At 53.2% G+C, this 17,100-nt stretch overlaps 1 protein-coding gene across 1 annotated transcript in view; it reads left to right on the forward strand.

Moving 5' to 3' along the window:
* Positions 1–8,598: 8,598 nt before the first annotated feature.
* The window catches only part of HNF4A (hepatocyte nuclear factor 4 alpha), a 28,346-nt gene continuing 19,844 nt past the window's right edge, over positions 8,599–17,100 (forward strand). Inside the window, exon 1 of the mRNA XM_026861937.1 lies at positions 8,599–8,712. Coding sequence (XP_026717738.1) covers positions 8,673–8,712 — 40 coding nt within the window. The 5' untranslated portion in view covers positions 8,599–8,672. The remainder of the gene's footprint in view (positions 8,713–17,100) is intronic.

A 17,100-nucleotide genomic window follows, 5' to 3' on the forward strand; every position in this document is an offset into this window, starting at 1 on the left:
GCCTTAGGACACGCAGCCAGCCCCAATGCAAAGCCTGCGGGCGGCCCGTGGCACACCCGGGCAGCGGGAGCGGGCACAGCGGGCGCCCACCAGCGCTGCTGCTCTTGCCAAGGGCCAGGGCCGGGCTGGTGTTATGGCTGGGCAGGTCTCCCAGCAGGGAGAGTAGTGCCTGGAAGAACGGCAGCCTCCAGCCTCTGAGGTGCAGAGCAGCGGGTGGCACACCGTTGCCTGGGGTGCCCTGGCTGCAGGGAGATGCCCACCAGGCCTGTGCCCATGCTCCCCCGGTGCTCAGGGCAGCCCCATGCCACAGCTCTCCTTGGCTGTGCCAGCTGCCAACTGCCAGGAAACGCACATGGGCACTGGGGGGACGGGTCCCCCTGCACAGGCTGTCGTCAGCCCAATGTCACCCTCAGGATGAGTCCAACTGTGCCTGTGCTGCAGGTTCCTCACGAGGCAAGGAGCTGGGACTGGTTTAGTCCTGTGTGACCTGGGAACCCCAGTTCCCTGTGCATGGCCAGGGTGCAGAGTGAGGCTCCAGCAGACAAGATCTCACAGTTACAAGGTTCTCCATAATGTCCTGTGGCTCTTCATCACTTCCTCATGGCTCTCCATCACTTCTCACTCTCCATCACGCTCCATAGTTCTCCATCACTTCCTTGTGGCTGTCCATCACTTCCTCTGGCTCTCCATCACACCCCCTGGCTATTCATCATGTCCCTTGGCTCTCCATCATGCTACCTTGCCTCTCCTCGCTATATTTTTTACATCCTTCTCCTCTTGTCCTTTACCACACCCCACCCACAAGCACATCCAGCCCACCAGCCCATGCTCCAGCCACTGTGTGTGCTGCAGCCAGACCCCAGGAAAGCTTGTGGGGATCCCAGACCGCCTCCTCATGCTTTGCTCATGCCCCATTCTGGGTGGTGGCTTCTCTTGCTTCAGGCCTGCAGCCTCCTATGGGTAACACCTTCAGCTCTAACCCACCCTCATGTTGGGGATCCACACTGCAGCAAGGCCCTGTGCCTCCTTGCCCCAGATCCCAGCATTTCATTACTCTCCAGATCACTTTAATTTCGGCTCACATGGCCCCATGGTGAGCCATGGCCAGACGTGGGGCTCATCAGCTTTTCAGTGGGTCCACAGACCCTCGCAATGGAAAGGTCTAACAATGGCATAGGATCAGCAGTAGTGTTGCTGGGCTGAGCTGGAGCAGGGAGCTACAGTCAAGCAGTTATGAATTGCTGAGGTTTAGCCTGTTTTGACCAGGTCACTCATTTATACGTCCCAGGCTCACAGAAGCTGGGGCTCTGGAGGAGCTCCCATCACCTGTGGCTCTGAGCCACAGGAGCCTGCAGTGAGGCGGGGCCTGACATAAAGCTGGACTCAGAAAAATGCCAAGGCTTTGGTCTGTTGAGGGCAAGTGGTGTTTTTGTGTCCAGCTGGCACTGCATAGACAACATGCAAGGAGCTACGTGATGAAGGCTGCTTGTGAGTGGGTAAAATAAAGGCTTGATGCCTCTGAGATGTACAGAGAGTCAGATCCTGGAGCAAGGGCACCTCTGTGGGCTGGCCCAGCACAAGCGGGTGCTGAGCATCCTCCAGGCTGAAGCCCCAAACAGTTGTGCAGGAAGGGACACTCCTCCCTCTCTGTTGCTGGTGGGGAGATGCCTCCTGATGCTGAGCTCGCAGGGACTGTTTGTGCCTTATTTGCAGGAGAAGGGGAAGCTCAAGTGACAATCTGGTCAGCCTGGGAGCCACAGCAGTTAGGGGTGGCTGGGTCTGGGTGTCCCCAAATCCAAGGTGCCTGTGCCCTGCTTTGCCCTGGCATGCAAAGCCAGACCCATTTCTGCAGCGAGCAACAGGCTTTGCCTGACAGATGCAACCCAAGGAGCTGAACAAGCTCTTCAATCACTTATGATTAAGTTCTTCTGCCCACTTGCAGCTGGCTCTAATGCAAGGAGCTGCTTGCCAGCCCCAGCACATCAGTGACCTTAAACACAGGCAGGCAAATCTTTGTTACAAATTTTCTCCTGAGTTTTATTTTAAATCCTGATTTTCTCCCAGTTTTTCAGTCTGAAGGTCAGTGACCGAGCTGTGGGCCGATCCAGCGCAGGCACAGGCACAGCTGAGCACTGCAGAGCCGCTGGGGAAGAATCGCTGCACATCCCACCTGCGGCTGCTCTCCCCGTCTGCTCCCGTGGCCAAACAAAGGCATGCTCCAGCCAGCACCCGCTGCCGGCGAGCCTGTGCCGGGCTGGGCTGCTGAGCCTGGGGCCTTGCAAGGGGGAGAGAGAAAAATAATAAGAATAAAAAAGCACAATGGGCCTCCCAGACCAAAGAGAGAGGAAATGCAGAGTGTTGGCAGAAGGAGGGGAGTCCTCATAAATAAAACAGGTGAAAAAGTTATCCAAACAGAGGTGAGGAAGGGCTGGCAGGGATGGGGGACCAGGCAGGGCCTGGCTTCCCCGGGAGCCTGCAGTGCATGGGGCTGGGCTGGGCAGCACGTTGGGTGCAGCAGCCGGGATGTGCCATGGGGCAGATGGCAAAGTGGTGGCCAAACCCTTCCCAGGGTGACCGGGAAGTTTATTCCCTTGCAAAGCAATGGGGGTCCCCACACCGCAGGGTCGGTGCTGAGCCCCAGCCGTGCCCACCAGCATGGCCCTGGGCAGGACAGGCCACCCCAGCTGGCGTTGCGCTGGCACTGCTGGGGCTCAGCCGCGGTGCACATCAGTGCCACCAGATCAGCCTTCGGCCTTGGAGAGATCATACAGTTATTTTCAGTTTCCTTCGATAGATGGAAAGATTTTCCGATTTTTCTGGCCAGGGATATATTCTAACGGGGAAGCTGGGCACCAGCACTCGACCTTGGGACAGTAAGGGGGTCTAGCCCACTCTTTGTAGCAATAGCAAGAGCAGAGAGCAGGGTGACACCCCCCCCACCCCCCGTGACTATTTCAAACCTCCCCATCCCTCCCCAAACTGCTGCCAGCATTCCCCCTAACACTTTGGGAGCAAATATTTCCCCGTAGTTTGTGTAAAGGACTTGGAGGACACTGCCAGGCAATGATAAAGGTGTCCTGTCCCACACACCCTGCATGTATCCCTGGGTGAGAAGGGAGAGATGCCGCAGCTCCTGGAGAGCCGTGGGGCTGGGGGCATGTTCAACACCCTCACCAGCACCTGCTCAGGATGGCTGTGAGCTGGAAAGGGCTCCTCTAGGCATGCTGGAGCTAAAACCCCAGGGGAGGCTCCAAAGGGGTATGCGAGAGGGTAGGGAATGGAGGGGGTGCAAGGGGACAGTGATCTCCTGGGCAGTGAAGGGGTGATAAGCCCCCAGATTTAACCTCCCAGCGAGACTTGGGCACAATCCAGGCAATTGCCCTTCACCCCAGCACAGGCAGCACCACTCCTTCATACCTCAGGAGCAGCTCTCGGAGTTGGGGATCCTGGGGCTGGTGGTTACTGCAGGGACCAGGGCATGATCAGGGCCAGCTCAGTAAAGCAGCTTTGGAAATTAGCTGAAAAATGTGAGACGTCACAGCTGCTCAGGCGTTGTGGTCAGATGTGGTGAATAGCTTCAGCTGAAGAACATAAGAGGAGGCAGAATTTCTGAGTATTTTTACTTTTCACTGTGAAGCAATTATTTTTCATTGCCAAATGGATCTAATTTTTTATAACTTTTCACTAGATATAACCCAAACTGAGCTTCTTCCCCTTGATTTCTCCATGTCAGTTGCTATTTAATACCTCTGCTTACTCCTTGTGCTGTGTCCACAGCCCAGAGACCATCAGGAACCTGTGGGTGTTAGGACACCCAGCAGAGCCACCTGCCTGTTCCCCACTCCCACCACCCCTGTTGGCTGTTGGGGTTGGCCGTAAGACTGGTGCTGGCAGGGTCAGCACTTACCAGGGCAAAAACCAGCTGAGCAGGGTCTTGCTGCACCCAGGAATAAGCACTGGTGTTTAGATGGGATGCAAAAGAACAATCACTGCTTTAGCTGTCTCGGCCTGATCCTGAGTGCTGTTTGCTGGTGCTTGGTGGAGGTTTCACTGCGGAAGAGCTGGGGATGCTCCCCCCATCACAGGGGGCTGCAGGGATGCTGCTCAGTGTCACGGGACTGCAATTTCCACCACGCCGCGGCAGCCACCTCACCCTAGACACTTATCAGCCCAGCAGCACACCCTCGTCTCCGGCTTCGCTTGAAAACACGATGGTATTTTTATAAGGGGGAGTGAGCATAGAGGGCTGCTATCAGCAGGCAATGAGCTCCAGCTCTGGGAGGTGAGCAGCGTGAGGCTGGGGAAGGTTTGAGGAGTGTCCCAGAGCTATTTTAAGCTCCACAGGGCAGGTGTAGGTCTGCAAGTCAGACATGGTCTGTTAGTCTTCTGCTGACGTTTCTCAAACGGCATTAAAAAAGTATGTTTATTTAAAGTGAGTGCAAAGGGGTGGTGAGTGATGGTGGTCCTGCATGCAGCAAGGTCTGGGTGATTTTCTTTCAAACACAGTCATATTTGCAGCAGGACGGGGGCCAGCAGCAGGAGACAGGACAACACATAGAGCAGAGCCAAGGGGTACATCAGGCAGGGGGGATGGCTGCAAGTGTCCCTGCTGGTGGGCTCAGGGTTAAAATGGGGCAAAGACTGCAAAAAAATGTCCGTGACTGTTTGTGTTCAGGCTCCTTCTCTGTTTGCTTTCCTCAAATATTCAAGCAAACAAGGTTCCTGGCAGAAATGTTTGTGGAAACAGCAAATGTTGCAGAATTTTCATGGAAGGCAAATTTCAAGGTAGTGGCTATATCATGAACCCAGGGCTGATGGCTCTGCTTGCCTGTGCTGGGCAGAGGCACCACTTTCCCACTGGGGCCTCTGAACAAAGCTGGGTCCCAGAAGCAGTTACTCCGAAGAACAGCTCCTGTCCTAGCTTCAGCCTGAGCATCAACAGAAAATATCCAGCAAATCCCTTCAGGAAATACATGCTTCAAAACATAATGGTGGTCTTTGGATGATGCACCAGAGGTGCGAGAGGAGCAGGTTGATGCAGAGCAAGCAGCTGTGGAGAGGCACCAGCCATGGAGGAGCGGACAGATCCTGGCTCCAAAAAGCTGAAGGGTCTGCAGGGCTGGACCAGACTTTCTATCCCAAAATGCTGCAGCCACTGGAGGGACTCTGGCTGCATCCCCCTTATACCAGGAGCCCCAGTGCCAAGAGGCAGATGGGGACCATCACAATGGGCTCAAGCTCTCTGGGCACCCAGTACCAAGGTGTCCCTGCAAGGTTCCGTCAGTGCTGGCATCTGCTCTTGGGAAGAGGGCTTGAGGTGTGGAGTGGGTGATACTGTATTCCTCCTGCTATGGATCGCTGTCTCCTCTGCAATGATGCTTTGGGAGCCCTGACATCTTCTCCCTTTCTGGACATACAAGCTGGTTTGACACCATGATTTTCATCACAGCCCTACAGACCTCTGACCTTGCTCATCCCGCCCCAGGCTACCCAGGGCAGCACCTTACCCGCAGCTTTGCCCTAAAACTCATCTCTCAGGGTCAGCTCCTGCCACCAAGCACAGGGCACCCGAACCCACCAATGTGGGACCAGCGGGCACCTTTCACCTGCCTCTGCACCAGAAACCTGTCTCAGCCATGGGTGTGTACGAGATTCTATAAGTGATAACCTCTGGGAAAGTGGGAAAGACAAGGAGAGCCGTACACTCAGCTTCCTGGCATGGCCCAACGCTCTGGTTAGGAGAGCCAATGTCAACAGATAGACCTGAGGAAGGAGCAAAACCAAATACATGGGCACTTCTCAGAACAAGAGCTGTAAAACCTGCGCAAACCTGAACAAGTGCCACAACACTCTTTTATATGGTCAGAATCAATAGTTGAGCCCACTCGACGTGTTTGCTGACACATAAACGACAGCCACCGCGCCACATTTATGACCCAGAGCCGTTCACAGAGGCTGCAGAGCCTGGCTTCTCCTGCCCCGCTTGGCCACTTCTCTTCCTCTCTGCTCCCAAGGGAGGCTCATCATTTTGCCACACAGTCCGCAGAGCCTTGATGCTCCTTGATAAGAAGCTGCCATTGCTTCTCTCCAGGGTGCCAGCCTGCCTCAGTTTCCAGCCGGCTGGGCAAGTCCTGCATCCCACCCCATCATCGGATGGCAGGGTTCACCCCACTGCCCCAGTGAAAACCAGCAGCTCAGCCTGGGAAGAGGATTCACTGGTGCTAATGTCACCCAAGAAAATTTGGCCATGGGCTGTGAGGCTGGGTAGGGTGCCAGGTTAATGGATAGGGCAACACTGCGGGGCTTAGCAGAAGGCATAAAATAACAGCTACCCCATGGTAAAAAGCCCTGCCTTTGCTGCAGGTCCCCATCCAGCAAGCTGCATGGCCTCTCGCTTGCAACCACCGTGGCTCATGAGCAGGAGCAGGTCCCGCCCCAGGGACGGGCAGGCTCAGCCAGGTTGAGGTGCCCCAGCAGGGAGGAGTGGAGAAGGCACCAATGGGCACCCAAAAGAACAAGCCCATGCACGGAGCCTGGCTTTGGCAGGGCAAAGGCAGCACCAGGAAATGAAGGGTAAAAGAAGGAGGCAGAAGGGGCAGAGGGACAAACAGCCAGGGCTCAGATCCACAGCCCTGGCTGCTTCCCTGCCTGGAGTCTGTTGCCTTCAAGGACTAAGTGGTGGTGGGATGGAGGTGGCGGCTTTGCCACTGCATGGACACCCTGGTAGAAGCAGAGCCAGGTGCTGCCCGCAGCTCCATCTGCAGTGTCTGCCTGGGGACTGCCACCGTCTGGGGGAAATCTGTCGACCTGGGTGTGTTTCCCTCTTAGCGGTGTTAAAACCGGTCGGGAAACAGAGAGGTGAAGAGGGGTGTCATGAGGTTATGCACAGGTCAGACCCAGCCCTGCCCTCGATGCTGCTCCCTGCTCCATGCGGCCATGCTGGGCATCTGCCCGTGTTGCCAGAGCACCCCCTCCCCAGGCATGGAGCCAAGGTACAGTCCTGCTGGTCGTCCTCCATCCCTGACTCATCAGAAGCCTTCTGGAAGCTGCTGGCAGCCAGCTGTTCTCCAAATTAATTTGAATGCACCCCAGGTAGCTCTGGGGGGGAGCAGAGGCTTGTGGAGACAGGACAGGAGCAGTTTAAGAACAGTTTTCCTTCATTAGACTCGTGCCTTCAAGATGGTGCTTGTTGTCCAGCATCTCTGGAGGGCAGGAATGATCCCTCCTCCTTGGCACAGTGAAAGGAGAGGTGGGCTCAGAGTGAGGAAAGCCATCCAAAGAGGAAGGAAAGTGCAGGAAAATGGGTGTTCCAGATGGCCTTGGCCTTAAATTCGTTCCTTCACGTGCAAAGGCCAGCAAGGCCACACTTGCTCCAAGCCCTGGTTGGGGCCACGGCTGTGCCACACAGGGCTGCATTGCAAAGGTGCCCAGTTCTCCCTTTCAGCATTCAATTCACTGCTGGACGCCTGTGAAAACCCAGGGAAGTGCCACTCTAATCCCCTGCCTAATTTTCCTCCTCCAGGCTAAGCATGGCCACACATGCCAGCACACACGCCCTGCAGAGGAGACAAATCTCAGTGCTCAGCAGCTTCTGCGCTCCCCTCTGGACCAGGGCCAAATGAATCAACACGAGAGCGTCACAGCAGCTTCATCTCCAGACAAAATACCCAGAGTGCAGTGCTGTGGTGGCAGAGAGGGGTTTCTTGTAGTCTGGAAACTGGAAAATCCTTTTTCTTTCTGCTGGGCTCACCTTGGCTCAGCCACAGTGCAAGGCAGTAGCCAAAATCTCAGTCTGCCTGGGACGTGGAGGCTCCTGGATTCACCATCCACAGCACCAATGTGCACAACAAGAAATTTCATCCCTGAGAGTTTTTCAGTTTCCTGAGGAGAGGAAGGGGAAAGGAGGGCCCCAGCAGAGAGCTGAGAGGCACCCAGGGAGCTGTGGGAATGCTTTGGCAGTGATGTCCCTGGGGTGGTTCGAACCACTGAGCTGCTCTCCGGGGTCTGCAGGACACAAAGCTCAGGGCTGCCCAGAGTTGGGGAGCACCACGTGAGCAGCTCCCTGCCTGCTACCCTGCTTTGCCCTTGCTTGTCCCAGCCACGCACATTGTGATGGTGGCTGGGAGAGGAGACAAAGGTTGTTTCTCAAGGATATGGTGTTCTGGGTATTTATACAGAAACATTTTTAAGCTAAAGCATCCAGCCTCCTCCCGGAAAGGGAGTCAGACCCGCTCCCGCTGTTAAACACACCCAGGCACATTTTCTGGAGCAGCCTCTAGAGCTGCATGTGTGGCCATGCACCCCCTGCCCCACAGAAACACAGCAGCAGACCAGAGGCCAGGGTGAGGGCACCTCAGAAAGGTGGCCCAGAAAGCAGCAGGCACTGCTTTGGGCACTGGCAGCGGGGCGCAAACACAGAGCCACCTTATAATTCCCCTCCGGGTAGTGGCCAGAACCCTTTAAAACCTTTGGCTCTGCGGCACAAACTCCTCTCCCCATCAAATCTCATTGTGACTAGCATTAAGGGATTAGCCAGTCCCTGCCACCGCACGGCAGCCAGCTCCCAGGCATGGCTCGTGCCCTGCAGCCCATGGGGGGCTCGCCGGCTGGATGGCCCCGTCCGAGGGCGAGACTGCCCTAGCTCTGTTCGCAGAGCTGAGCGCCCCTGGAAGATGAATGGCAGCAGATACGACCTGCTCCAGGAAACACCAGGTACTCCCCGCGCTCCCCCTGGCACTCGCAGCAGGGAGACAAGTAGCTGTGTAGCCAACGCTGCAGAGATTATGTGAATGAAGGGCACAGGCAACCCCCAGGGTCTCTAGTGGGGTTTCAGAGCAGCTGAAATATGCTCATCACCCACAGACACATAGCTGGTCACCATCCAAGGGGACCCCCACATCTCTGGTTTCTGTTTTGCTTTGTGTGGAGCGAACGTGCCAGGTTTGTGGGTGGCAATGGCTGATGTCCCCAGGCTCAGTTCTGGGGCTCTCAAGAGAGACACCCCAACATGGGCAGCATGGTGGAGTGGGTGCTGTGACTCCTGGGGGAAGAGGTGGTGGAGCCAGGCTGGTGTCCCATGGACACCCCGATGACTGGCCATGCCACTTGGGAAATGATCTGGTCATCCTCAGCAGCCCAGTTCCCAGTGTCAGCCCATGGTGCAGCCTCGGCAGACCTGAGGACGGATCCTGCCCTCTTGCAGCACAGCCTCTGCTCCTGCCCTGTTTGCTGACTGTTCCTTAGACAAAGATTCTGCAGTGGGACTTTCCCAGCACTCATAATAAAAGATTAAAAGAAATTAAAACAGTTTCAATGCAAACCTTACTGGTTGCACAGAGCTCTTACTAGAAAGGTTTTTAGGTCCCTCTCCGTGGCACCCTCCAGCATATCCCCCACTAGCTGGCTCCATTCTCAGCCCCTTGTCCCCAGCACCCACGGAAACTTTGGTGCAGAGGTGAGGCAAGGAGGAGGCTGACGGGGTTCAGGGTGCTGCCAGGGGGTCTGCAGGCACTCAGACATGTTTGGTGCGTCCTGCGCCCCACACTGCTGCAACTCACAGTGCCTCATCCACAGAACACCCTGACAGACCCCACGAGCCCAGGGCACAGCAAAAATCCTGGGGCTCCCCTTGCTTAAGCAATTCCCCCCATGCAGGGCTTGTGCTGGCAGCAGGGTTTGTGCCTCCCAAGCCACCATCCCGCAGGATGAGCTCCCCACACCAGTGCCGTGCTGGGAGCCACGTGCTGGGAGCTTCTCCCAGCAAATACCAGCGCTCTTTATCAGCTGGCGATTGATTTAGAAAAGTTCATGGCTTTGGCGTCCATGATATGTTTACTAGAAATGGTTCATTTCCTCAAATGATGTAGTTTATGGTCATAATATATTTTAATTTCCTTATGATACAAGAGGCCAATGGCACTGGGCCTTGCAGGAGTGTAAAGCAACAAATAATGAGCATTATCCTGTCTTGGAGACATAGGTCAAATGCTCAAAGGCTAATTAGCAGTTTGCCATGTTGTTTGTTAGTGGGGAGCCAGGCAGTTGGCACTGCAGTGTCCTAGCCATGGATTTATAGGACTGTGGAGACGTGTGAATCCTTCCCCTTGCTGTCCCCCATGCAACAAACCTTGCCTGTAGAAAGCTCCGATGTTCCTGTACCTTGCTTTCTGCTGTGTGTTTTTGTTTCTGTGGCAGTAGACAGGATGGTTATGCTGCACAGGAGAGTGCTGTGGTGGCCACGGGCTGCAGGGGTGTGAAGCTGCTGTAGACATGGAGCTCCTGAGCACTGTTCTGCTCCCACTTACCCCTCTGGCACTTGTTAGACACTGGGAACAAGACAGGCTATTCAGGCACTCTGCACACTCCTGTGGAGGAAAAACATTTTGCACTAACTTGTTTCCTTCTGACTCCAGAAACCAGAATATCTCAAATTTTAACTTACAACCCTCTTTTTTTCCTAATTTTTTTCCATGTCCAGCCTACCTTTCCCAGTTCAGACCTGACCAGTTGCACCCACCTATGGCAGCCTTCCACCTTCCTCATGCTGCCTCCCATCAGACACACACGTGGTCCTTTCCTGAGATGCTCCCCCGAAGTTCAGCTCCCCAGCTGGGGCTGACTTTGCCAGACAGCCCAGGCGGGAGGACAGCAGCTGCAGCAGCCCATGGCTGTTGGATTCAGGAAGATGCTTTTTGCCCTTGAGAAGCCCTTGACTTGCCCTCCTCTGGGGACATGGGCTCACACTGTCCCCCCACCACCCTCACCCTGATGCAGCTCTCCCGCACACCCCCAGCAGCTTTACAGTCTTTTGCCTTAATTTCTAGTTAGGGCTGATCCCAAGAGCCCCAGCAGCGAATGGAAGCCACTTCCAGTCACAGTTTGCTGATGCATACACCTTCACAAAAAAGATAAAGAAATTTTTTTTAAAAGTAAAACTTGCTTTGTAACCTTTATTGATTTTGGCTGTTCTCATCCTCCACCTATTGCTCCACCAGCTGGAACAATTCAGGGGCTGTTTCATGTGTGTATAATGAACATATAAAGTCAATGAAACCTAAAAAGCCCTGCAAATAGCTGGCAGGGGTGAAGGAAGAGACTTGCTTGCCTGCCAAACTGTGAGCTCAGAGGGATTATTTTTTTTTGCGAAGCTGTGATTACTTCAGTTCCAAAGGGATCATATCCACCTGCTAAACGAGTTGTCTCTGGGTCCAAACATGGGTTGCTGAGATCCCTACCATACTAAACGTGTGAGCTGGTGAGGCATGGAAGGCAATAGATGCTTGTTGCTGACAGCAAACCCTCTCCTGTGATGCTGCTTCCCCGTGGCTTCTGCTCCCCCATTTAAATGCAGCATAAACCATTGAATTCAAGCTGAGTATCTGCCAGCTTAGACAGTGAATCTGGAACAGCACATGGCAAAGTCAGAGCTTTTCTGGATTTCCTCCCAAATAGGCAGGAGAGTGTTTTGCTGGGAAGTGTCTGGGTCTTTGTTGGGTTGGGGCTTGGATGGAGTGCAATGCTTGCAGTGTAGGGTTTGGATGGGGTAAGTGGGATCTGTGGTGGGAGCTGTAGCTTGGGCCAAGTTGCAGCCTGTGGTGTAATGGAAGAAAACGAATCTAACAGTTTCTCTTCCTTGCTTGGTCTTGGGCTTATTGCATGATTTTGCATAAAAACATAGCAGCCAGGTTTCAGAGTCACAAATGCCAGCTTGTGGGTTCCAAAGGACAGATGCTGTATTTTAGGGCTGCAGTGCAAGCAGAGTGATTGCAAATAAACACCAGCAAATGCACTGGCATTTTCAAGCACAGCTGTCCTTCTGAGAACAGCTGAAACTTATTGTCCTTGCAAAACAACAGCTCCCAAGAGTATTAATAATTACTTCCTCAAGTGTTCAGAGCCTTTGTTAGGCAGGATAGTAAACCCCATTTCTGGTCCTGGGATTAAAGGCACGCACAGTGTTTTTGCTAGAGCAGTATCTACTGAAATGGTTTGTCTGTCCCCATGTTTGCAGTTCTTTCCCTACCACTTTTGCATAGCAGCTATTTTGCTCCAATAATTGCCTCCAGCTCCAACATCCATCCCAGCTTCGGCTGAAATGCATGTTGCTTTTGGAGAGGAGTTCAAGCAGAGTCTGCTTCCTCCTTTGAAGTGTCTTCCTCATGTCCAAAAACTGCCTTGATTCTCCGTGCGGTGATTTTATGGCCTGGGGGCCTGGACAGTTCTGGTTGGTTTGGCCACTTTTTTATGACTTTGGCATTGGTAAGAAATAGCCTGAGGTAAAGCTGCCTCTGTCACTGTTAGCTGTGCTGTGGAGCCCAGGGTGCCACCACATGTCACAAGCTCACTAGTGACAGCATGTCCAGGCTCTGCTCAGGCATTGCCTGTCCTGGGCATCGCCCCCAGCTCCAAGCAGCATCTGTCCCAAGCACAGCAACAGGCAATACAGCACTGGGGAAAGTAAATCACCAAGAGCGATTTGTTGTTGAACAGGATGATAAAATATCTGCATCTTCCCCCAGGCACAGGTCTGACACATGGCTGTGGTCACCTCCTGCCCCTCAGGGCTGGATCTTTCTGATCCACCTCCCTGGATGGAGGTGGTGGATCTTTCTGGTTCATCTCCACAGAGTGTTTTGCTGGGGCAGGGACGTGCTGTTTGTGGCTGACAAGGAGCAGACAGACCCTAAACAACTTCTGCTCCATCATTGGTTTTCCTGGAGACTTTTTGCTGCTGGGAACATTCTGGGGATGGACACAGAAGCAGTCCCCTGTCTGTGTGTCTGTCATATGACTGCCCAGAGCAGAGGCAAAGATCCACTGCTTGAACCAGGGGTTTGTTTCAGCTGTACTGACCTGCAGCCCCCCAGCCCCTGCCAAATTCCTTGGAGCTGCTTATTAACGCACTGACAACTCTGCTCCGGAGTTATGGCATGCCGAGGCAGAAGGCAGAAGGGTTTGCCAGTGTGGCCTAAATATCCCTGTTTACAAAAAGTCTGACAAAACACAAGCCCTTGGCTTTATCTTTCCCATTTGGAAATAGCCACAGAGCAAATATGCTTAAGGCATGAAGGGAGGGGGATTTATATTGACTTTAGAAAAAGCTGTTCTTTTAAAACAGGAAAAAAAGCTCATCCTCGAGCTGTGCAGACTGGCTGCTAGACCCAGAAGTCCTGTGTAGAGCCTTAAAGCCTCCTGCTAATCTGTAGCAGTTCTGTGTGAACAAGTCATGCAGTAAACTGCTCTCTGTTAATTTTTTAATGCAGAATAAACAGGTCAAGAAATGATTAGCATGAGAATAAGTTGAGCTTAATCAGGAGAATCAGAAAAGATGAGAGGGAAGAGGCAAATTGGAGTTATCAGTTAACCATATGTAGTGGCTCTGCCTTCATGAGCTCAGGTTTCCTCTTGTTTTCCATCCCCTCTGAAGCCGCCTTTTTTTTTCCCCTTCCCTAATTTAAATGATGAGCTAAAATTGCTGGTATAAGCACAATAGAAGCCCTTGTTTCTCCTTCTTGTTTTCTATCTGCAATGGCTGCCCAAATGAATTGCAGGTGATAAGGCTCCTACCTGGTTATTCCCGATGGCCCTTCCCATTCTGCATGGAGAAAGGGAGCTGCTGATGTTAAGGTTGAAACGTGCAAAATCCGCTTTGTGCGAGCACAAGCACTCTGCTCCAGTGCAAAAGTTTCGGTGCGATCCTGTCAGATCCGGGGACTGAGCGGAGGCATCTGTGGGCAAGGGGAAGAGCAGCCCTCGGGACTGCTTAGAGTGGAGTTTGGTCAGTGGTCGGAGATCTATATTCTCAGATAGGCAGGACTTTGTCCACAAACTGGAATTTGAAATTTCAAAGGGGAAAAAAAAAAAAGGCAGAAGGGAACTTTGCATGTGTGGAGATGACTATGCTGGCGACATTCCCCTGGGACTTTTGTTCTTTGTCTTGTAATTGGGCTTTGTGCTTCCATAACAGCTCGCTTGGCCAAACGATGGTGGGCTGAGCAGGGGCCCCGGTGTTGTTCATGGCTTCCCTGCTCTGGAGAGGTTTCTAAGCCAAGGCAGTCTGCTTCACTCGCATGCCAAGGAAAAGCCACTTCTGCCTCGCAGCGGCCTCAGAGCTGCAGGTGACATGGGAGGAGTGATCTGGATTCAGGGCTTCAAGGGGCAGCCGTGGCATCACTGATGCAAGATGAGGTTGGTCCTGCTGGCTCTGGGCACTGGCATTTCTGCTGGTGATTTCCTGAGAGTGCAGAGCTGTGAGAGAGGAAAACAAAGGGCAGCAGGGCCCCCAGCTTGCTGGGGCTGCAGCCTGACCACTGTCCGTGCTCAGAAAGTCCACAGGTGACCCCAAACTAGGAGTTTTGGCAGGCTGGAGAAACAGGCCATCAGGAACAGCAGCAGTATAACCCACAGAACGGGCAGCGAGAAGATGGGGCCAGGCTCTTCACACAGAGTGCATAGCAGGAGATCAATGGGCAGAAAAACTGGAGAGAGGTTTAGACTGTCTGAGGAGAAACTTCCTTACCAAGAGGACAGTCAAACATCAGCTGCCTAGAGAGGTTGTGCAGTCTCCATCCTTGGAGGTGTTCAAGACCTGACAAGATAAAGCCTCAAGCAACCCACACTGCCCTCACAGCTGGACCCGCTTCCAGCAGGAGGTTGGAGTAGAGACCCTCAGGTCCCTTCAAGCCTCGATTATCCTTTGATCCTACAAAAACCTGTTCAACCCACTTGACATGAAGACCTATCAAGAATGGTAGTTGATGGCATCCTTCTCATAAATGCTCTATTAAATACTCTATTCCTGATCCTCCTTTACTGAGGAGCATAGATCTTGTTTTCAGGGAATCCCCTTTAGCTTTGGATGAAGATGCCAGTCAGGGATATATAGATAAGGCAGAATTAGTGTCATGATGTGCCAGTGTGGGCAAGGATTTACTGCTCAACAGATAAAAATTAAATAATTGCTTGGTGCAGAACACTTCATACCCTGGAGCTGTCATGGTCTACTTTGCAGCCACCTCCCCATGTAGGAAATGGTGGGTGGAGGGCACAGAAAAAGGGGATAGGAGAAGAGGGGAGAGGGCCTGAAAGCTGAACTTTCCCTGAGCACCTGGTTGTCTCTCTCTGGAATAAAAATGACACATCTTCTGTAGGACAGAGTGTTTGAAACAGCCCTACAAACAGCTGCTGACTTGAACATCTCCACCCTAAAAAAAGCTGCAGGGCCATGGGATCCTGTTGGCTAGTACAAGCCATGGCTACATGGGCAAGCTGACCCAATACCCACCACATGGGGATGTCACGGGGAGAGGAGGAACATCCCCAGGGAGACATCATGTCCTTCAGCAGACCATGCCTGGGGAGCAGCCAACACATTTGTAGTACAAGACCATCTCTGGAGCAAAGGAAGCACATGGTGTCCTTGGCTGGTTTGGTCCTCGACTTCCATGCCAAGACAGATTTGGGAGGTTGCACCAGCGACCGATGGAGGACACCGGTTGTGAGAAAACGACAGTCAACACGACCCTGGGCGGAAAGCGCCATGTCCTATTGACAGTCCCAACCTCGTGAGCCACCTAATGCTCGCCAAACTTCCCCACTCCTTATCTGCTTCTCTCCTGCACACGCTGCCTCTCCAATTTCTATTCCTGGACCTTTTAATCCTTCCTGCCCAGGCAGCAAATGGTCTTTGCAGCTTTCCTTGCTCAGCAGGCTATTTAAGCAAAAGGTTTGTTTTGCTGAGCAGAGCAAAACAGGCCATGCTTTTACGATATTTTACTAGACTCTGTGGCAAATCCTGCACATATTTGACCTAGTGTCTGTAGCATTTATCTAATCAAAGGGATCACAATGGCCTGGCCAGGATTGGGATGGAGGTTCCAGGGACGAGGCCACGGAGGGGGATATGCTCTACCTTAGCATTCCCATCCCAATGTGCACATTGTTAAAACAATTTTTGGCTCAGGTCTGCTCCTGCTGAAGGGAAGAGCCACTGGCACGTGAGTGCGGAGAGCTCTGGCCTCTCTCTTGGGAGCACAGACAGGATGACTGTTTTCCCAGCAGCAAAGGATTGTTTATCATGAGTCCCAGGTCTCCCCTGTGCTCAGCTTCACTCCTGCAGATATGTAGCCTTAGGGTAGAAGAGCTGGTTGGAAGTGCTACATAGGTCACAGTTTTGAGGGGCAAGGGCTGCTTGAACAATCCCTTGTGCTTCTAAAATGTGAATAGCAATTCATCACTAGCATCACTGCCCAAAGACACATGGTGTTGTGAAGCAAAAGACCTTGGTGTCACGCAGTGACGGTGGTGTCACCATGGCCAGGGTGGCTCAGGGCACCAGCAGGGCCGGGGCTGCATTGGGGTGCCTGGGAATCACAAATACAAGCCAGCTGGGAGCCCAGATCACCAGCGTGTGGACTCAGTCAATGGCTGCTAGTTGCGAAATCCAGGGGACTTCTTCAACACAGAGCAAGCTGATACCAGACCATCAATTGCTGGTTCTCCTGCACCATCCAGCCGATGCCGTTCAGTGATCAATTAAATCCACACTCGTTGATCTTGCAATTACACTGAAAAATCTTGGTCCTGTCTAAAGTGGAGTGATGTGCCATGGGGCAGCTGGGGAGGAAAGCACCCAGGTTAGCAAGGAGAGCACAGGCAGCTCTGCTGCTCACTCCAGTTCCCCCCCGCCCCCCGCAGTCCCAGTGGGTCGGACCCCAGGTCTGGGCGAGGTGGTGGCAGAGAGCTGGTGGCGGCTGCTTTTGCAGAATAAAGCTCTGCTGAATTGTAAAACACCTAATGAAAGTTATAAAATGCATCAGTCAAAACCTGAGGCCGGGGGGTGTCTGGCACAAGGTGGCTCCAGTGGTGGGACAGGAACAGCCCCGCCTGATGTCCAGGGTGTCCATGCCACACCCCGCCCCGCTTGCCGTTTGGGCATGGCTGCAGAGTGAGATCTGTTTATAGGGCACCCAGCCCCTGTAAAACTCAGTTTATAGGAAAGTAAAAGGAGTTGTGTCATTACTTTGCATAGCAACGTGTAAATTGCCAGGCAGGTGCTGACCTTCTCTGACAGGGAGGGAGAAAAAGGAAAAGGTGTGGGAG

The sequence above is a fragment of the Athene cunicularia genome (assembly GCF_003259725.1).
Source record: "Athene cunicularia isolate RWA chromosome 20 unlocalized genomic scaffold, athCun1 chr20_part1, whole genome shotgun sequence".
Taxonomy (NCBI): Eukaryota; Metazoa; Chordata; class Aves; order Strigiformes; family Strigidae; genus Athene; species Athene cunicularia.